Below are 21,744 nucleotides of genomic sequence, written 5' to 3'. Positions count from 1 at the left end.
AGCAGGGCAAAGCTCACACGACATCCCTCTGGAGCCAGAGAACTCAGCTAAACCTCACAGGAGAGGAACCTAAATGCAGACCCCATCCTCACTCACAGAGCCCCGGGCGCTGATTGGAAGGGCCAGGCCCAGCAGTAAGAGGACAGCCAGCAGCCGGTCTCCCTGTTGGAAAGGAGCCACACAGGTGCAGGCAGGGGCCCTCCGGAGCAGCCCTGTGTCCACCCCTTCCTGATTCCACCCCCTAGAGAGGGAGACCAGGGGAGGCTGTGGCTAAGACCCAGGACAGGGCCAGTCAGCAGAAGCAGCCCAGGAAGGGGGCAGGTGTCCAGGCTGGGCCCAGAGAGAGGGCTGGGGAGAGGAGCAGCCCAGGAGGCAAAGCCCAGCCACAGAGGGGAGGGGAGCTGAGCCCTGGAGACAGGAGGCTCCAGAGGCAGAGACGGAGCCCAGGGCTAGGGTGGCAGGTGTCAGGGCTGTGGCTTCAGCTTGGGGTCTGTCCCGGGCCTTCTGTGCTGGTTCCCAGCTCGGGGATGTGTGACTTATGTGCCTGATTACAGCAGGCGGCTCCCACCTCACGATTTCTGGAAAGTCCGCAGAAGCCGCGTAAAAGACCAAGAACTGGCCTCGCACGCAGCTGCTCCTGGGCAGAAACGACTCACTGCTTCCCTGGCCTAGACACACACAACACACAAACACACACAACACACAAACACGCACACAACACACACGCACACAACACACAAACACACACACAACACATGTACACAACACACAAACACACACACAACACACACACACAACACACAACACACAACACACAAACACACACACAACACACAAACATGCACAAGACACACATACACACACCACACACACAACACACAAACACACACAAGACACACACACAACACACAAACACACACAACACATGCACACACAACACATGCACACACAACACATGCACACACACACAGTGACAGCGACTTGACAAAAAGAAACCTCCTCCAGGTGACCCAGAGCACTCCAGGGCACACCCCAGCCCCTCCCTGAGCAGAGGACTTCGGTGTTTCCCACGCAGGGGTGGGTGCAGGAGGGACCGGGTTGTCCAAGCTGCCCTTTGCTTGTGTCTCTGGGTTTGACAACCGCCCGAACTCCACTTGTTGGAAGCAAGTGATGAAAAATGTGCAGTCATTCTGGGAAAGGGGCCAGTGTAGGGGAGGGCAGAGGGGCTCAGCTGGTGAAAGAACCCCACAGTTAGTCATGTCACAGGGCAAGTCCCAGAGAGGCCCGCCCCCGTCCCCCAGAACCCCACCTTCCAAGGGCCCAGGCTCCCTGTCCCCTGGGCCTCAACTCACAGCTTTGCCCATGACCTGGGAGCCCTGTGAGTCCTGGTGAGGTGACTGGACACAGCCTTATGACACTGCTGGGACCTGGGCTGGGAACTGAGAGCCTGTGGTCCCTCTGGGGTGTAGGGAGACAGGGCCCCACAGTGGTGGCAGAGCCAGGACCTCGTACACAGCAGCATGAACTCCAGACCCAAGCGGGACCTCCATTCTGGTCCCAGGGTGACCTGGACTGCACAGCTCAGCACCTGCCCAGGGTCCCTCTGCCCTGCTCTGTCCCTCAATATTCTGGACCCCTGCTAGGTACCTGCCTTGTCTCCACTTACAGGGGACCAGGGTGAATCTCAGGCAAAACCTGTATCTGTGAAGGAGGCCATTCTCCCTGCTCCCATCCCTGCCACCCACATGCGGAACCAGCTCCTTCCTGTCCCCGGGGACTTGTCCTGGGCTCTGGTGGAAACTCCAGCAGGATGTGGGGTCTTTCATTTTCCCTCAGTGCTGCAGAGGCTGAAATGGGGAGGGGCTTTCAGTCCCCAGAAAAGGGCACAATCTCTTTCCTTCCCTTCAGCTGGCCCAGGGACGGTGCACACTCTTATCCCAGTCACCCTGAGGACTGCAGCGCTGCTATGAGCCAGAGTCACCGCCAGGTTCTATGGATGCCTTACACACTCTTTCCTGACCTGACCTCAAGAGGGCCAGAAAGGGACCAGTTCCCACTGGGTTTTTGCTGCCCTGAGAGAGTCAGGCTCCAGTGCACAGAGGAACGTGGGTGTGCAGGGTGGTGGCACTGGCAGGGGGGCACAGCAGTCCTAGAGGAGCCCTCCCTGCTGTTTCAGGTTGTGGCACTTATGGAAGATCCTGGGTCCAGGCGCTGGAGTAAAATCATTCCCATGGAGGAGGCGGAGGTTGCAGTGAGCTGAGATCACACCATTGCACTCCAGCCTGGGCAACAGAGCAAGACTCCGTCTCAAAAAACAAAACAAAACAAAACAAAACAGCATCTTAGAAGATGCAAAGACAGCTTAGAAGCTATCTTAAGAGCTTGAAGCATGCTGCCATGCCAAAGAAAGCATTCCCAGTTCAACAAACTCTTAGCGAGCTTTCTTAATCTCATAAAAGGTTTCTAGATAAAAGGTTTGTCTACTACAAATATCTGCTAGATGGTGAAATCGAAGTCAAGAAAAAAGGCTGGCTCCCGAAACCCCAATCCAGCATTGGGTTAGAGGCTTCTGCCAACAGAAAAATGGGCAAAGGATATGCACAGGCAATGTATAGAAGAAATGAAATAAGTAATAAAATATGCAAAATTGAACAGCCTTATTAATACACGGATAAACACTAGTGCGAATATCAACTGGGAATATCACTTTGGAGAGTGTGGCAGATGTAAGGGCGGGCTCACTCAAATGAATGAAAATAAAACGTAATGCAAATAGTAACCAAAAGAGAGCAGCAGTGGCTATGCTGATATCAGATAAAACAGATTTTAACCAGATATAGTGGTTCACGCCTGTAATCCCAGCTACTCAGGAGGCTGAGGTGGGAGGATTGCTTGAGCCCAGGAGTTCAAGACTAGCCTGGACAACATAGTGAGACCTCTATCTCTTAAAAAAATTTAGAGTTTAAGTGATGAAATGTTATAAGACATGAAGAAAGACTTTTTTTTTTTTTTTGGTCGGAATTTCTCTCTTTTTGCCCAGGCGAGAGTGCAATGCCGCGATCTTGGCTCACCGCAACCTCCGTCTCCCAGGTTCAAGCGATTCTCCTGCTTCTGTCTCCCAAGTAGCTGGGATTACAGGCATGCACCACCACACCCAGCTAATTTTTTGTATTTTTAGTAGATATGAGGCTTCACCATATTGGCCAGGCTGGTCTCAAACTCCCAACCTCAAGTGATTCTCCCACCTTGGCCTCCCAAAGTGCTGGGAATAGAGGTGTGAGCCACCGTGCCCAGCTGGACATTATATATTAATAAAAGTTTTAAGGCATCAAGAAGTATAACAGTTCTAAAAATTTACACACCAAGGCCGGGGTATTGACTCATGTCTGTAATCCCAGCACTTTGGGAGGCCGAGGTGTGCTGATCACCTGAGGTCAAGAGTTTGAGACCAGCCTGACCAACGTGGTGAAACCCTGTCTCTACTAAAAATACAAAATTAGCTGGGCATGGTGGCCCAAGCCTATAATCCCCGCTACTTGGAAGGCTGAGGCAGGAGAATCGCTTGAACCCAGGAGGCGGAGGTTGCAGTAAGCCAAGATCTTGCCATTGCACTCCAGCCTGACTGACAGAGACTCTGTATCAAAAAAAAAAAAAAAAAAAAAAAAAAAAATTACACACTTAATAATAGATCATCAAAATATATGAGGCAAAAATTAACAGAATCGAGGGAGAATTAAAGTTCTACAATAATTGGAGACTTCAGTGCTCAATGCTCAATAATGAACAGAACAACCAGATAGAAAAAAAAGAAGGAAATAGAGAACTCAACACAATAAGCCAACTAGATCTAACAGACATATACAGAACACTTCACCCAATAACAGCAGCCAGCCACTGTGGAAAACAGCATGGCAGTTCCTCAAAAAATTAAAAATAGAATGGCCAGATGATCCAGCAATTCCACTGCCGGGTGTACACTCAAAAACATTGAAAGCAGAGTCTCAAAGAGATATTTGTACACCCATGGAAGCAACCCAGGTTTTCATCAATACGTGAATGGAGAGGCAAAATGTGGTCTACACATACAATGGAGTATTATTCAGCCTAGAAAAGGAAGGAAATTCTGACCCATGCTACAACATGGATGAACCTTGAAGATATTATGCTGAGTAAAATAAGCCAATCACATAAAGAGAAACACTGAATGATTCCACTTATATGATGCACTTAGAATATTCAGAATGGCCAGCCCAGTGCAGTGGCTCATGCCTGTAATCCCAGCACTTTGGAGGCCCAGGTGAGCGGATCACCTGAGGTCAGGAGTTAGTTTTTTTTTTTTTTTTTTTTTTTTTTTTTTTTTTTTGACAGGCTGTGTCATCCAGGCAGGAGTACAGTGGTGTGATCTTGGTTCACTGCAGCCTCTGCCTCCCTGGCTGAAGCAATTCTCCTGCCTCAGTCTCCTGAGTGGCTGGGGTTATAGGGGCCCGCTACCATGCCCAGCTAATTTTTTTTTTTTTTTTTTTTTTTTTTGACAGAGTCTTGCTCTGTTGCCCAAGCTGGAGTGTAGTGGTATGATCTCGGCTTATTGCAACCTCTGCCTCCTGGGTTCCAGTGATTCTTCTGCCTCAGCCTCCTGAGTAACTGAGATTACAAGCGCCCGCCACCACTCCCGGCCATGTTCTGGGTGTGTTTTTAGTAGAGATGGGGTGTCACCATGTTGGCCAGGATGGTCTCAATCTCCTGACCTCGTAATTCTCCCACCTCAGCCTCCCAAAGTGCTGGGATTACAGGGGTGAGCCACCATCCCTGGCCAATTTTTGTATTTTTAATAGAGACAAAGTTTCACCATGTTGGCCAGGCTGGTCTCGAACTCCTGACCTCGTGATCCATCCGCCTCGGCCTTCCAAATTGCTGAGATTACAGGCGGGAGCCACCTCACCCGTCAGGGTCAGGACTTCAAGATCAGCCTGACCAACATGCCGAAACCATGTTTCTACTGAAAATACAAAAATTAGCCAGGCATGTTGGGATATGCCTGTAATCCCAGCTACTTGGGAGGCTAAGGCATGAAGAATCGCTTGAACCCGGGAGGCAGAGGTTGCAGTGAGCCGAGATTGTGCCACTGCACTCCAGCCTGGGTGACAGAGCGAGGCTTCATCTCAAAACAAACAAATAAACAAACAAACAAAAAACAGAAAAAGAGAATATTCGAAATGTTAAAGACAGAAAGTAGCATGGTGGTTGCCAGTGGCTGGCAGAGGAGAGAATGGGAAGGAGGGAATGGGGAGGAGGGAATGGGGAGAAGGGAATGAGGAGTTTGCGTTTAACGGGTACAGAGTTTCAGTCTTACAACATAAAAAGAGCCGGCTTGGCGCAGCAGCTCACGTCTGTAATCCCAGCACTTTGGGAGGCTGAGGTAGGTGGATCATCTGAAGTCAGGAGTTCAAGACCAGCTTGGTCAACATGGTGAAACCCTGTCTAAACTAAAAATACAAAAATTGACTGGGTGTGGTAGTGCGCGCCTCTAATCCCATCTACTTGGGAGGCTGAGGCAGGAGAATTGCTTGAACCCGGGAGGTGGAGGTTGTAGTGAGCTGTGATCGTGCCACTGCACTCCAGCCTGGGCAACAGAGTGAGACTCTGTCTCAAAAAAAAAAAAAAGAAAAAAGAAAAGAAAAGAAAAAGAAAAAGAAAAAAAAAAAAAGAAGAGCTGTGGAAAAGGATGGTGGTGGTGGTTGCACAACATTACAAATACGTTTAATATGTTTAATACCGCTTAACTCTGTGCTTAAAAATGGTCTAGATGGTAGAGTTTATGTTATATATAATTTACCACAATATTTTTAAAATTGAAAAAATAGAAAACCAGGAGCAAAGTTTTTACCAAAGCAATACGTAGATGACAAGCACATGAAAAAGACATATGACATCATTAGCCATTAGGGAAGTGAACATTAAAACCACAATATTATCACAGACCTATCAGAACGTTACCACAGACTTATCAATGGCTAAAATAAAACACAGTGGCAGCGCCAAATGCTGGAGAAACTGGATCATTTATACATTGCTGGTGAGAATATAAAATAGTACAGCTAATCTCTAATTTAATTTAACAGTTTCTTTCTTTATTTTATTTTATTTTATTTTATTTTATTTTTCTTTTTTTCCAGATAGTTTCTCACTCTGTCGCCTAGGCTGCAATGTAGTGGCATGATCTCAGCTCATTGCAACCTCCGCCTCCTGGGTTCAAGCGATTCTCCTGCCTCAGCCTCCTAAGTAGCTGGGACTACAGGTGCGCACCACCATGCCCAGCTAATTTTTGTATTTTTAGTACAGACAGGGTTTCATCATGTTGACCAGGATGGTCTCTATCTCTTGACTCATGATCCGCCCACCTCAGCCTCCTAAAGTGCTTTAGGAGCACTGATTACAGGTGTGAGCCACCACGCCTGGCCAAATAGTTTCTTATAAAACTAAACATGTACTTAACATACAGTTCAGCAATTGCACTATTGGGCATTTATTCTGGAGAAATGAAAACTTACGTTCACATTTTAAAAACAAAAACAAAAACCTGTGTTTATAGCGGCTGTGTTCACAATAGCCAAAAACAGCAACCAATCTAAACGTCCAGTGGGCAAATGGTTCAACCTGCTGTGGTACATCCATGCCATGAATCATGCCCTGCAATGGAAACAAACAACCTGTGGAAACCAGCAACAATTCAGATGAACCTCAAGGATATTATGCTGAGTGAAAAACGTCAATCACGAATGATTCCATACATACATTCCATATCTAATCATATACTGATGATTCTATATATATCAAAAGAAATCATATCAAAAGGTCCCATATATATTCTAGATATATATTCCATATAATCATATACTAAAGATCCCATATATATAACCTTCTGTTTTATATTTATTTTTGTTATTTTATTTTATGTTATTTTGAGATGGTGTTTCATTCTTGTTGCCCGGGCTTGAGTGCAATGGCACGATCTGGGCTCACTGCAACCTCTGTCTCCCGGGTTCAAGTGATTCTCCTGCCTAGCCTCCCGAGTAGCTGGGATTACAGGCATGCACCACCACACCTGGCAAATTTTGCATTCTTTTTTAGTAGAGATGGAGTTTCTCCATGTTGGTCAGGATGGTCTCGAACTCCTGACCTTAGGAGATCCACCTGCCTCGGCCTTCCAAAGTTCTGGGATTACAGATGTGAGTCACTGAGCCTGGCCTATTTTTTAACTTTTTGAGATGGAGTCTTGCTCTGTCGCCTAGGCTGGAGTACAGTGATGAGATCTCGGCTCACTGCAACGTCCACTTCCTGGGTTCCAGCTATTCTCCTGCCTCAGTCTCCCAGGTAGTTGGGACTACAAGTGTGTGCCACCATGCCTGGCTAATTTTGTTTTTGTTTTTGTTTTTGTTGTGACAGGTTTTCACCATGTTGGTCAGGCTGGTCTTGATCTCCTGACCTCAGGTGATCTGCCTGCCTCAATCTCCCAAAGTGCTGGTATTACAGGTATGAGCCACAGAAGTCAGCCATATATAACCTTCTTCAAATAAAATCACACAGATGGAAAAAGGTTTTTCTTTTTCTTTTTTCTTTTCTTTCTTTTTTTTTTTTTTTTTTTTTTTTTTTTTTGAGACAAGGTCTCACTCTGTCGCCCAGGCTGGTGTGCAGTGATGCAGTCATGGCTCAAGTGATCCTCCCCACTCAACCTCCCTAGTAGCGGGAATTACAGGTGTGCACCACCACATCTGGCTAATCTGTTTTGTTTTTGTTTTTGTAGAGATGGGGTTTCAGCACCTTGCCCAGGCTGGTCTCGAACTCCTGACCTCAAGTCATCCGTCTGCCTCAGCCTCCCACAGTGCTGGGATTACTGGCACGAGACACCACACCTGGCCTGAAAACGTTTTTGAAAAAATAAAATGGGTTGGGCAAGTGGCTCACGCCTGCAGTTAGAGGCCTGGAGACTTTAAGTAAACCACCCAAGGTCACACAGTAAGGAAGGGGCAGATCTCAGAGTTGCCTGGCTGCAAAGTTGGAGTCCCTTCCCCACTGTGCCTTAACTGCTGCCTTACAGCTGGGTTGGACGATGCCTCCCTGGTCTAGGGTTATTATTCCATTTTCTTCTACAAAGTATGTTTCTGATACACGGAACTGTTTATTTTCCACCAATGGTCTTATCCTTTGTCCATCTCTTTCTGATGGCAACAGAAAACTTCACCTTCCAGAGGAGCGCCTCTGCCCACCGCCGCACCATCTGGGAAAAGAGGAGCGCCTCTGCCCGCCGCCGCACCCTCAGGGAAGTGAGGAGCGTCTCTGCCCAGCCCCCACACCGTCTGGGAAGTGAGGAGGGCCTCTGGACGGCCACCGAGCAACCCTCCAGGTGTGAAGTGGCAGCTCTGTGTGTGATCTTTCTGCCCTCCCTAAGTTTGCATTTTTGACAGTAAAACTGACTTTTAAATTAAAAGATTTATAAAAAAAAGAAAAGAAAACTTCACCTTCCAAAAACAACCACTAGGAGTCCGCTTTGTGCAGAGGTAGGACAAGCTTCCATGCAGGTAGGGGCGCTGCTGCACCCCCTCCCACCCACGCATCCTCCTCCCTATCTGCCTTCGGGTGGCAGCCAGAGGAGTTCAGAGCCTCTACAGAGAGCACAACTTCTCCAGCTGGAGCAAACTCCCCTTAAAGGAATCTATTTAGAAAGATTATTTCAATGTACATTCATTCCTCCAAAATACGTTTAGATGGACTTAAATAAGCAGAAAGCTGTGTGTGTAATTGTTTCCCATCTTCTTGGTCCACACGGAACCCCTTGAGAGGTCCCTGTGGGCAGCGAGCCTGTTTGTAGACACCCTCCTCCACTCCTAGGTGTCGCAGACATCACAGTCCCTCTGAGGGGCTGACCTGCCCCCAACCTTCTGGAAGCTGGGAGGTTGGAAGAGGGAATTCATACGACGGACCCAGCACACAGCTGGGAACTCGAGGCACACCTAAGCCTTCACTTGTGCTGTGCGAAGTCCACACTTCCTTCCCCACTGGAGTCTCCAAACCTCCCCTCGCTCAATAGGGAGGTGCTGCTCAAAGCTCTGGGCACACATTAGGGCTGGGGACCGGGTAGTATGGAGGGGGCTCCAGCCTGCCCATCCACCAGGCAAGGGGGCACCTGCCCCTCTCTCAGCCTGGTCTGGACCCGACTCCCGGGCTCTGGCTGCAATGCCTTTCTCTTTCTCTTTGCAATTCCTTTGGGTCCTGCCCAAGACAGATAAAGACAGAGCAGCCTGTCTTTATTGGAGGTTCCTCTGCCAGCGGGAGGGGCCCAGGGAAAACCAGAGAAAGAGGCAGAGCCAGAGAAACGTAAACCACCCCAGGGCCTCCTACACCAATGCCTGAGCAGGAATGGGGAGGGGCCATGACATACAAGGCCCTGGGAGGTCACTTTAAGGAGGGCTGCCCAACTGCAGGTACTCTGTAAGCAGGAAGTGAAACCACCACGCTTCAAAAAAAGAGCGGGATTGGGAGAAGCATATCTAAGAGGCTGCCGCGCTTCAAAAAAAGAGCGGGACTGGGACAAGCATATCTAAGAGGCTGAACATGAATCCACAGATCAGGTACTGCTGCCCTCTGTGTCCCCTGGGCCCCTCCTGCCCCTTCCTGCCTGGTGGTCCTGCTGGGCCTCAACCCTGGCCTCCCCCTGCCCCTGCCCCAGCCCTGGGCTCCCTCCCCTCTGGCTTCCCTGCTACCTAAATCCCAGCCAGGCTCTTTGCCCTGCTGTGTGGTCGCCCTACAGCTGCTTCTGAATGTGCCGCCTCCCCCACCTGCACCAGCCCAGGCCCCCTGCTGAGATTCTCCCTTAAAGTCATGGCCAGGTTGGTGCTTCCCGCCCTGGGAGGGTGCTCCCTCTGTGTGCTTCCCACCATTCCTGAGCTCAGGAACTGGGAGAATTGAACCAAAGGATGATTGGAGCAATCAGGCATTTTGTCCTCAGCACTTTGATGAAATTTCTGTAAGATTTACTTTGCTTAAATACAAAGTCTTAGGAGAGGGTGTGGGGGCAGGAATGGTCTCTGAAGCACATGATAAATCATGTCATCCAAGGATGACTCCATGGTGAGCAGATGTCCCCAGACAGGTTCCACTCCAAGGTCACTCTTCATCTTCTAGAACATGACCAGTGGCCCAGCGCGGTGGCTCACACATGTAATCCCAACACTTTGGTAGGCCAAGGTGGGCGGATCATGAGGTCAGGAGTTTGAGACCAACCTGGCCAATATGGTAAAACCCTATCTCTACTAAAAAAAATACGAAAATTAGCCAGGCATGGTGGCGCATCTGTAGTCCCAGATACTCAGAAAGTTGAGGCAGGAGAATCACTTGAACCCAGGAGGCGGAGGTTGCAGTGAGCTAAGATCTCGTCGCTGCACTCCAGCCTGGGTGACAGAGTGAGACTTCATCTCAAGAAAAAAAAAAAAAAAAGAACATGACCAGTAACATGGAATGTGAGAAAAAAATGCAATAATCAGGAGAAATGTTCTTTTAAAATTTAGTGAAAAGAGAGCCCAGTCCTCAACAGCTTTCCCCTGCAGGGCCTGTGATGCAGAGGCAGAGGCTGGACAGGGTGGCCTGGAAAGGGGCCCCACCTCCATCTGTCCACAGCTCTGTGGCCTGGGCAGGTTACCCTGCCTCTCTGTGCCTCTGGCACCTCCTCTGTAAGATGGGAATGGCCCCTGCCGGCCTAGGGCAGCATCACATGAGCTCACACCCTTTGCAGCACTTAGAAGAGTGGCCTGGGCCTCAGAATTCAGTTCTACCATGACTTTAAAATAATGTTAACATGCAAAGTGAAACATCAGGAAGGAATTGAGCTGAAAGGTTAAAAGCTATTTTTTTACGGGTGAAGAGTTTTATTCTCTTTTGCATTTTCCTAATGGGTTGGGGAGTGGGTTGGCAGAAATACTAGGAGAGTGGGGAATGTACCCCTGGAAAGGCCAGAGTTGGGCCCGAGCTGGGAGAGATCACCCCAGTTGGGAGAGATTGCCCCAGCCCTGGCGCCCCTGCCAGCATCCCCTCCTCTTCCTCTCCCCTCAGTCTTCCTGCCTGGGAAGACAGCAGAAATTCTCAGGGCTGTGGAGGCGTGGGGGAAGCCCAGGGCCATCCCAGGAGCTGTGTTCAGTGGACATGAGCCCTGAGGACTCCAGGGAGGGCTCTCTGCATGGGCCAGTTTCTCTCTTGTGCCTTCAGAAATCCGATGGAGCGGATGTATCAACGCACATTCTACTACCACTTTGAAAATGAACCCATCCTCTATGGTCGGAGCTACACCTGGCTGTGCTACGAAGTGAAAATAAGGAAGGACCCCTCAAAGCTCCCTTGGGACACAGGGGTCTTTCGAGGCCAGGTACAACCCAAACTTCAATCAAATCACAGGCAGTGTTGCAGGAATTAGAGGACTGGAGAGACTGATATGGGTGAGACCGGAGGATTTATTTAGGTGCACCGGCTCAGTAGACTCACATCCAAAAAGGCTGAGCCCTTAACAAAGACAGATTGAGGTATTTATAGGCAAATTTACAGAAGCAGAACAAAGGCAATTAATCAAACAGTGACAGTTCACATAATGTGTAGCATAACTGATGACTTGGCATAACTTGTGGCCTTGTATACCTGGTGGCCTAGAAGCTATGTCTAAAGAAAAACAGGAGCTGGCTAAATACAGACATTTGTAAACTATAGTTATAATTAATGGTTCTGGAAAGGAGAGACAGTAAAGGAATTTGTCTTTTTTTAAATTTTTTTTTATTTTCTTCAACCTTGCTCTGGAGGGGTGTGAGGGTGGTGTCTGGAGCCCATTCCTTTGGCCTTGACTTTTCAGGCAGTGTTACCTTATAACTGTCCTTACAGTGAGCTGGCTAGGCAGAGGAAAACTAGTTCTTCTTTTCTTTTTAACCCGTGCTACGGCAGGACCTAAGCAGCTGGGAATGCAGAAAACACAACAATAAGTAAAATGCCCAGGGGTGGGCTCTCAATTGTGTATTTTTTCCCACTTTTTTTTTTTTTTTTTTTTTTTTTGAGATGGAGTCTTGCTCTGGCGCCCAGGCTGGAGTGCAATTGCACAATCTCAGCTCACTGCAACCTCCACTTCTTAGATTCAAGCGATTCTTCTGCCTCAGCCTCCTGAATAGCTGGGATTACAGAAGTCCACCACCACACCCAGTAAATTTTTTCTATTTTTAGTAGAAACAGAGTTTCACCTTGTTGGCCAGGCTGGGGAATTCCTGACCTCGGGGAATTCACCTGCCTTGGCCTCCCAAAGTGCTGGGTTTACAAGCATGAGTCATCATGCCTGGCCACTTCCCAGATTTCTTTTCTTTCTTTTTTCTTTTTTTTTTTTTTTTTGACACCAAGTTTCGCTCTTGTTGTCTGGGGCTGGAGTGCAATGGCTCACTCAACTTCCACCTGCCGGGTTCAAGCGATTCTCCTGCCTCAGCGTGCGAGCTGCACAGTCATGTGGGGGTGAAGGTTGTTGCCAGAAGCTCAGGGGATGCTCCAGACAGAGTGGCCTGGGATGTCGGGTCACTACTGCTCCATGCCATGAGGACAAGAGGAAGCAGGAGTTTAGTCTGACACGCTGCCCTTCCAGATAGAAGGCAAGGGACAGAAAGAGGGGCTGACATCACCCTTGAATAACCACAGCAGTGGCACCCACAAAGGTGCAGTCCCCACAGCCTCATAGCCGCTTGTAGGTGCCACCTCTTAAGGCCATTACCATAGCAATTAACACTGAACATGAGCTTTGGAGCAGACAATCACTCAAACTAATCAGGGGGATGGAGGAAAGGAGCTTCAATGGCAAGATCCCCTGGACTCCTGTCCTGGCCCCTCCTCCCACTGCCCCAACCCTGCTCTCCTCCTGCTCCCCCTCTCAGATCATTCCCTGCCCCTGCTCCTCTCCTAGATGTATTCCAAGCCTGAGCACCATGCAGAAATGTGCTTCCTCTCTTGGTTCTGTGGCAACCAGCTGCCTGCTCACAAGCGCTTCCAGATCACCTGGTTTGTATCCTGGACCCCCTGCCCGGACTGTGTGGCGAAGGTGGCCGAATTCCTGGCTGAGTACCCCAATGTCACCCTGACCATCTCCGCCGCCCGCCTCTACTACTACTGGGAAACAGATTATCGCAGGGCGCTCTGCAGGCTGCGTCAGGCAGGGGCCCGAGTGAAGATCATGGACTATGAAGGTGAGAGGAGGAGGGGTCAGGGGAGTGTGAGCGGGAGGAACAGCATGAGAGATGGATGGATCTGCAATGCCATGGCTGGGGGTGTCCCAGGGCAGCCTGCAGGGGCAGGGCCGGCACTGACCGCAACTGACAGCCAGGAGAGCAGGCCTGGGAGGGCAGGACCAGGGTCAGGGGAGAGCCTGACTATGTCCCGCCTCTTCATCTCAGAATTTGCATACTGCTGGGAAAACTGTGTGTACAATGGAGGTCAGCCATTCATGCCTTGGTACAAATTCGATGACAATTATGCATTCCTGCACCACAAGCTAAAGGAGATTCTCAGGTGAGACTCTCTCTCTGGCCTCATGGTCTCTCTCCTCTCACCTCCTGCTCATCCTCCTAAGGCCTCCCTTGGCCAGGCCCTCCTGCCCTCCCTCCTGACCCACTGCCTGCCCTCATGGTCACACCGCCTTCCCTTAACTCCTGGTGCTCCCTCCACACCGCCTCCTCCCTGCTTTCCTGGGCCCCTCCTGTGAGTGAGAGGCCCCTTCTGCCTCCAAGGCACCAGGGTCTTGGACTGGAGGAACAAACAGCAGGACAGGGTGGCCTGAGACACCAGCCGCTGCCCTTCTGTGACATGGGGGCAAGAGGAGGCAAGAACTCAGCCTGCCAGGGAACAACTCTGGGCAGGAGATGTGGAAGGAAGGAGCTCAGTGTGGCGGCACACGTGGCATCCTGGGGGGACATCTGAGGGCCATCCCCACCCGCTATTCCTCCCTCCAGTGGTGGCCTTTGAGTGTGAGGGCATGGGGGGAGGCAGACACCTGCCCCTCACTCTCCCTCCCTACCACATAGCTGCTGGGTGAGGCGCATCCCTGGGATGATTCCTGAGGCCAGGATCCAGGGGTCCCTCTGGAGGTCCTCCCATCCAGGTGAGAAGGCAGCATGGAGTGAGGCCGGCACTCAGATGGGCCTGGGAGGTCACTCACAGCGCAGGTGCCTCCTGGAACAAGGGCCCTGGAAGATAGAAATAGAACCCAAGCCCAGGACTAACATCAGGGCCAGGACAAGCCTGCCAAGGAGGCTGCATGTGAAGCCCCAGATCAGGGACCACTGTCCGCTCTGCCCGAGAGGCCTCTGCTGCCCCTTCCTGCCTGGTGGCCCTGCTGGGCCTCAGCCCTGGCTTCCCCCGCCCCAGCCCCAGACCTAGGCTCTCTCACCTCTGCTTCCTCTGCCACCCCCACTCCCAGCCAGGCTCTTTGCCCTGCTGTGTGGTCACCCCACTGTTGCTTCTGAATGGGCCGCCTCCCCAACCTGCCCCAGCCCAGGCCCCCTGCTGAGACTCTCCCCTGAAAGCCATGGCTGGGCTGGTGCTCCCCTCCTTGGGAGGGTGCTCCCTCTGTGTGTTTCCCACCATTCCTGAACTCTGGAACTGGGAGAATTGAACCAAAGGATAATTGGAGCAATGTGGAATTGTGTTCTTGGCGCTTTGATGGAATTTCTGTGAGATTTACTTTGTTTTAATACAAAGTCTTAGGAGAGGGTGCAGGGGAGGGAATGGTCTCTGTACCAGAAAATAAGTCATTTCTTCCAAAGATGCCTCCAGTGTGAACAGAGGAGGATGCACATGACCCCAGACACAGGCTCCTCCTCCGTGAGCACCATTCGCCTTTTAGAATGACCCGTGTAACATGGAATGTAGGAAAAAATATGATGATCAGGAGAAATGCTCTTATTTTAGGCTGGGCATGGTGGCTCACGCCTGTAATCCTAGCACTTTGGGAGGCTGAGGTGGGTGGATCACTTGAGGTTAGGAGTTCAAGACCTGCCTGACCAGCATGGTGAAACCTCATGTCTACTGAAAATACAAAAAATTAGCCAGGCGTGGTGGTGGGCGCCTGTAATCCCAGCTACTTTGGAGGCTGAGGCAGGAGAATTGGTTGAACCTGGGAGGCGCAGGCTGCAGTGAGCCAAAATCATGCCATTGCACTCCAGGCTGGGCGACACAGTAAGACTCTGTCTTAGAAAAAAAAAAAATGAAGAGTAGCCGTGGCCTGGAAATTCGGTGTGATCCCAATGTAAAAATAATAATCATCATTACTGGACAGGTGAAATGTGAGGAAGGAATTGAGCTGAAATGTTCAAGCAGTTGTTTCAAGGTGAAGAGTTTTATTCTCTGTTGCATTTTCCTAATGGGTTGGGTGATGTGTGGCAGAAAAACTGGGAGGTTGAGGGTGTCCCATTGGTAGCCCCAGAGCTGGGGTTCCAGCTGGGAGAGGTCACTGCGACCCTGCTGGCCCTACCAGTATCCCCTCCTCTTTCTCTGTCCCAGTCTCCTGCCTGGGAAAGCAGCAGACATTCTCAGGGCTGTGGAGGGATGGGGGAGGCCCAGAGCCCAGGGCCGTCCAGGGAGTGGTGTTCAGCGGGCATCAGCCCCCAGGACTCTGGGGGTTATCTCTGCATTGGCGGGTTTCTCCCTCGTGCCTTCAGAAACCCGATGGAGGCAACGTATCCACACATATTCTACTTCCACTTTAAAAACCTACTGAAAGCCACAGATCAGAATGAAACCTGGCTGTGCTTCACCATGAAAGTTATAAAGCACCACTTAACTGTCTCCTGGAAGACGGGCGTCTTCCGAAACCAGGTAGCACCAAAGTCCTAGTTACACCCCAAATAGGAGCTAAGCAGCTGGGGATGCCGAAAACACAACAATGAGTGACGTGCCCGGTGCGGGCTCTCCTGTGTGTACTTTCCTGCCACATGTCTTTTTTTTTGAGATAGTCTTGCTCAGTCACCCAGGCTAGAGTGCAGTGGTGTGATCTTGGGTCACTGCAACCTCTGCTTCCTGGGTTCAAGAGATTCTCCTGCCTTAGTCTCCCAAGTAGCTGGGATTACAGGCGCCCACCACCATGCCCAGCTAATTTTTTTTGTATTTTTAGTAGAAATAGGATTTCATCATGTTGGCCAGGCTGGTTTCAAACTCCTGTCCTCACGGGATCCGCCCCCCTTGGCCTCCCAAAGTGCTAGGATTACAGGCATGAGCCACCGCGCCCAACCTCCTCCCACATTAAGTCCATGGCCCAGATCTTCCTCCCTGACTCTCCTGGGATCGGATGGTGGAGGGGGTTTACCTCTTCCCAAAAGGCTTTGCTTAGGGCCCAGCACCCTCACTCTTGACTTTCTTTCCCAAAATCTTGTCATGGAGCTGTGCGTCCGGCAGTCCTCGGGAAACAGCTGCTGTGGGAAGCGGGGACTGTGGTGTCCGGCACTGTGTCTGGGCCAGTCACTGCTGGGCTGGTGGGGCCGCCCCCGCCACTGCCCTGATTCCTCGATGTCAAGGACACATCATCACAGGATGGTGAACCCTCGCTCCTCACCCTGCTGCTCCCACACGGGCCACTGACCTCCCACCCACCCTGTCATGTCCCACCCACCCCTGCGGCCCCCACTGCCCAGGCAGGAGACTTTTCAGAGTGTGTTTGGGGAGGGAGCCGCCTGTGTTTTGGGCAGGCCTGGCCTACAGCAGTGCTGGCCACAGAAACAGCCAGGACTCAGGACTGAAGCACAAGTGTTTCCAGTTCCCACATGCTAAAAAGGTGACAAGAACTCCTCTTCGAGCTTTTCTGATGAGCACTCACCTCCCACCCTCAAACCCCGGGGGCTCTCTTTTCCTCCTGACCCTCTCTCTAGACCTGGCTTCCCTCTCTAGGTTCTCAGTTTTGGTCCCAGCGCTGGTCTCTCCTCTGATGGTGCCAATTCCAGGTCTTCCCCCTCCTAGGGCAGGTGCACAGGGAGCCTGAAAATCCCAGTGGATAATGGTGCTGTGCCCCAGCCAGTGAAGATGGTTGGAGAGGGGATTCTCCTCACTTGTCTTTAAATGAGCATCTGCTATTTCTTACAAATGTTCCATGTCTCTGGACCTGGCCTAAGCCCTTTTATGTTCAGTGTCGTCTCGTTCTCCCTAATATTAACGAAAGGGGGTTGCTTGTAGGACCACTTTTCTTTGAGGAAACTTTGTTTCCTTTTCTTGAGAACACAAAGTGAGTGAGTGGTAGAGCCCAGATTCATACCCAGGTCCACTCAAAATGATGGCGAACAGAGATTTATTTATTTATTTATTTATTTATTTTATTTTATTTTATTTTACTTTTTCTTTCTTTCTTTTCTTTCTTTCCCTCTCCTCTCCTCTCCTCTCCTCTCCTCTCCTCTCCTCTCTTCTTTTGCTGCTACCTCCAAACACCGATTTTTCTAATTCTGGTTATGTCAGGATGCATAGAGAGGGGCTGGGAGAGGCCTTCAAGGTGGGGCTGGTGTTTCCAACCCGGGAGTCCTGAGCTGCCCCGTCTGGCCTGAGAAACACGTTTGGGAGACCTCATGGCATCCTAAGGGATGTGGAAAATGCTATGAATTATATGAAAAGAGGTCCCTGCCAGGCTCCTCTCCCCAGTGATCCCCCTCAGGAGTGTACCTGCCCTGATGCTGGGTGTGGTAGGAGTTAACCCTGCAGGCAGGAGGTAGCCCCAGCGGGTCCATCTCCAGCAGGGGCTGTGAATAAGCAGAGCCAGGACAGGGGTGCATGGTGAGGCCAGGGAATGAGACCCAGCTCTACCTCAGGAAGAGGAGCAGGGTCCTCCCCGGAGGGCCTGAACACACTGAGCTGACCCTGGGGAGGCCCTGAAAAGGCCTAAACAGGCTCCAGGACTGTGCTGACTTCCTGATAATCCCCCAGAAGGGGTCAGAGAGAGAAGATCAGTGGCCCCACAAAGTGAGTGGAAGCCCCTCCTCTGACAGGTGTCTCAGTATATGGGGAGCAGGGAAGGATTGGGGGGTGCAAGAGAGGAGCAAGGGGTAGTCCCAGGAGGAGTCTTAGGTCTTTTGGTTTCCCCCACCTTTGTCCACAGACACCTGATGGATCCAGACACGTTCACTTTCAACTTTAACAATGACCTTTCGGTCCTTGGACGGCGCCAGACCTACTTGTGCTACGAGGTGGAGCGCCTGGACAATGGCACCTGGGTCCCGATGGACCAGCACTGGGGATTTCTATGCAACCAGGTGACCAACACAGCCACCTGCATCCAGGCAGGGTCCTCCCAATCCAGGGACATGCATGGGCAGAAGGTTCTTTGTGGTACCTGTGGTGTTCTGCAGAGTGTCTGTCACCTGCGCTTCCTGCAGCTGCTGCTGCTTGGCCCTGGGGTTGGGGGGGGGAAACTTTGGCTTCAGTGACTCTCCATGGCCAGTTGGGTTGAGTCAGTAATTAGAGAAAATGCAATTTAATTTAATAATTAATGCAATATTTTAAAATGCAAAATAATGCAAATAGACCACAGTGAATAAAACCGAAGATTTTAACAAAGACTGACAGGAGAGTGCTATCCCGTGTATATTGGAGCTGGGGCGAAATCAAACCTCATTGCTCCTGATCTGTTTGTATTTAGTGGACAATATTTTGCTTATCTTGGGATTTCTGCATAACATTTGATATTTTTAATACTGCAGAGAAAATCATGCATCCTAATAACTGGCGTTTTGGCGACCCCTCTAATTTTGTGCTAGAGGCCCCCGCCTCCCCAGCCCCACAAGATCCAGGCCCTTCCTCCCTGTTCACCACACATCACCTCACACTCTGTTTCCTTTTCTAGGCTAGGAATCCTCTCCATGGCGTTGACAGCTGCCACGTGGAGCTGTGCTTCCTGAGCCAGGTTTCTTCTTGGCAGTTGGACCCAGCCCAAACATACAGGGTCACTTGGTTCATCTCCTGGAGCCCCTGCTTCAGCGGGGGCTGTGCCGAGCAAGTGCGTGCGTTCCTTCAGGAGAACACACACGTGAGACTGTGTATCTTCGCTGCCCGCATCTATAATTACGACCCCCTGTATCAGGAGGCACTGCGAATGCTGCGGGATGCTGGGGCCCAAGTCTCCATCATGACCTACGAGGGTAAGAATGGAGGGTTTGGGTGGTGTGGGGGTGGGTGGGGGCAGGAGAGGTCCCTGGGAAGAAAAGGAGAAAGGTCTTGGTCTGCTGCCTGCAGAGACGATGGCTGCACTCTGGGACCCGACTTTGCGGTCTATGGGAAGAGAGAGGCCAGGCCAGGAGATGTGGCCCCGGGGAGGGAAAGGAAGGTGGCTGGAAGTGGAAGCAGAACTTGGGGCTTCCCGAAAGAATGAGAACTGGGCTGGCCCAGATCCCAGTGGGAAGGGCCTGATGAAGGAGCTCAGTCCCTAGGGGAGGGAGAGGGAAAGGAGGGACCGAAACCAGGATGTGGGAAGTCTGTCCTGAGAGTCACGGGCTCTTGGTGCCACCCCGTCCCCACAGCCGGAGCGTGACTTATCTCCCCTGTCACTTTTCAGAATTTGAGTACTGCTGGGACACCTTTGTGGACCGCCAGGGATGTCCCTTCCAGCCCTGGGATGGACTAGATGAGCACAGCCAAGCCCTGAGTGGGAGGCTTCGGGCCATTCTCCAGGTGATGGCTTCCTCCCTCTGCCTGGTGCCCCATCGGCCTCCCCCTCCTCCCCTCTCCCCTGGGCCTTGCCTTCCCCTCTGCTCAGAGCCTCCTCTGGGTTCCCTGCTCCCCCCAGGGCGCCCAGCTCTGTCCCTCCCTTTCCTTCTCACAGCCTCCCTCTCTCTCCAACCTCCCGCATCCCTCCCTCCTCTCCTGTCATTGTCACTGTCCCCAGGCCTTCTCCCTGTGCCCTCTTTCCACTATCTCACCTCCTGCTCCATTCAACTCCACTGCTCTTCCAGAATCAGGGAAACTGAAGGATGGGCCTCAGTCTCTAAGGAAGGCAGAGACCTGGGTTGAGCCTCAGAATAAAAGATCTTCTTCCAAGAAATGCAAACAGGCAGTTCACCACCATCTCCAGCCGCTCACAGACACCAGCAAAGCAAGGCGCTCCTGACAAGTAGATATTTTAAAAATCAGAGTGAATTAATTTTAATTGAAAATTTCTCTTATGTTCTAAGTATATAATAGTAAGATTGTGCTCAATATTCTCAGAATAGTTTTCAATTTAATAATGAAATTATTAACTGGCTTCATATCTAGACTAATAAAACATTAAGAATCTTCCATAATTGCTTTGGCTCAGCAATTGTATCATGAATTGCAAGTGTTTACATAAACACTAACAAATACAAAAAATTAGCCGGGTGAGGTGGCGGGTGCCTGTAGTCCCAGCTACTCAGGAGGCTGAGGCAGGAGGATGGCGTGAACCCGGGAAGCGGAGCTTGCAGTGAGCCGAGATTGCGCCACTGCACACCAGCCTGGGTGACAGAGCAAGACTGTATCAAGAAAGAAAGAAAGAAAGAAAGAAAGAAAGAAAGAAAGAAAGAAAGAAAGAAAGAAAGAAAGAAAGAAAGAAAGGAAAGAAAGAAAGAAAGAAAGAAAAGAAAGAAAGAAAGAAAGAAAGAAAGAAAGAAAGAGAGAGAGAGAGAGAGAGAGAGAGAGAGAGAGAGAGAGAGAGAGAGAGAGAGAGAGAGAGAGAGAGAGAGAGAGAGAGAGAAAGAAAGAAAGAGAAAAAGGGAAAGGGAAAGGGAAAGGGAAAGGGAAAGGGAAAGGGAAAGGGAAAGGGAAAGGGAAAGGGAAAGGGAAAGGGAAAGGGAAGGAAAGGAAAGGAAGAAGGGAGGGAGGGAGGGAGGGAAGGAAGGAAGGAAGGAAGGAAGGAAGGAAGGAAGGAAGGAAGGAAGGAAGGAAGGAAGGAAAAACAAAAACAAAAACAACAACAAAAAACGTTAGCAAATGTGTAGATGTCTTTCCTTGTGTAGTGGACCTGTAGCAGGGCAAAGGTCACACGACATCCCTCTGGAGTCAGAAAACTCAGCTAAACCTCACAGGAGAGGAACCTAAATGCAGACCCCACCCTCACTCACAGAGCTCCGGGCGCTGATTGGAAGGGCCAGGCCCAGCAGTAAGAGGACAGCCAGCAGCCGGTCTCCCTGTTGGAAAGGAGCCACACAGGTGCAGGCAGGGGCCCTCCGGAGCAGCCCTGTGTCCACCCCTTCCTGATTCCACCCCCTAGAGAGGGAGCCCAGGGGAGGCTGTGGCTGAGACCCAGGACAGGGCCAGTCAGGGAAAGGAGCCCAGGAAGGGGGCAGGTGTCCAGGCTGGGCCCAGAGAGAGGGCTGGGGAGAGGAGCAGCCCAGGAGGCAGAGCCCAGTCACAGAGGGGAGGGGAGCTGAGCCCTGGAGTCAGGAGGCTCCAGAGGCAGAGACGGAGCCCAGGGCTAGGGTGGCAGGTGTCAGGGCTGTGGCTTCAGCTTGGGATCTGTCCTGGGCTTTCTGTGCTGGTTCCCAGCTCTGGGATATGTGACTTATGTGCCTGATTACAGCAGGCGGCTCCCACCTCACAAGTTCTGGAAAGTCCTCAGAAGCCGCGTAAAAGACCAAGAACTGGCCTCGCACGCAGCTGCTCCTGGGCAGAAACAACTCACTGCTTCCCTGGCCTAGACACACACACAACACACAAACACGCACAACACACACAACACACACAACACACACACACAAC

At 50.9% G+C, this 21,744-nt stretch overlaps 1 protein-coding gene and 1 pseudogene across 2 annotated transcripts; one reads left to right on the top strand and one right to left on the bottom strand.

Annotated features, from left to right (window-relative positions):
* Window positions 1-69: 69 nt before the first annotated feature.
* The window catches only part of LOC140709173 (uncharacterized), a 40,076-nt pseudogene continuing 18,401 nt past the window's right edge, over window positions 70-21,744 (bottom strand).
* On the top strand, window positions 9,445-20,312 carry APOBEC3B (apolipoprotein B mRNA editing enzyme catalytic subunit 3B). Of its 2 annotated transcripts, XM_073006523.1 has the most exons (9): window positions 9,445-9,626; window positions 9,806-9,884; window positions 11,257-11,413; window positions 12,971-13,250; window positions 13,458-13,572; window positions 18,134-18,287; window positions 18,878-19,172; window positions 19,586-19,701; window positions 19,983-20,312. In XM_073006523.1, the coding sequence occupies exons 2-9, from the start codon at window positions 9,877-9,879 to the stop codon at window positions 19,995-19,997; spliced, it is 1,140 nt and encodes a 379-aa protein (XP_072862624.1). In that variant the 5' UTR covers window positions 9,445-9,626; window positions 9,806-9,876; the 3' UTR covers window positions 19,998-20,312.

Source organism: Chlorocebus sabaeus, chromosome 19 (assembly GCF_047675955.1).
Source record: "Chlorocebus sabaeus isolate Y175 chromosome 19, mChlSab1.0.hap1, whole genome shotgun sequence".
Taxonomy (NCBI): Eukaryota; Metazoa; Chordata; class Mammalia; order Primates; family Cercopithecidae; genus Chlorocebus; species Chlorocebus sabaeus.
Note: the sequence above shows the minus strand (reverse complement) of the source record. Positions and strands in the feature narration are given on the sequence as shown.

Bases quoted from the DNA above. Each gene is read 5' to 3' on its own strand.
- APOBEC3B (XM_073006523.1), top strand. The intron at 11,414-12,970 runs GTACAACCCAAA...CTCCTCTCCTAG, and splicing joins CAGGGGTCTTTCGAGGCCAG to ATGTATTCCAAGCCTGAGCA. The intron at 18,288-18,877 runs GTGACCAACACA...TTCCTTTTCTAG, and splicing joins GGGGATTTCTATGCAACCAG to GCTAGGAATCCTCTCCATGG.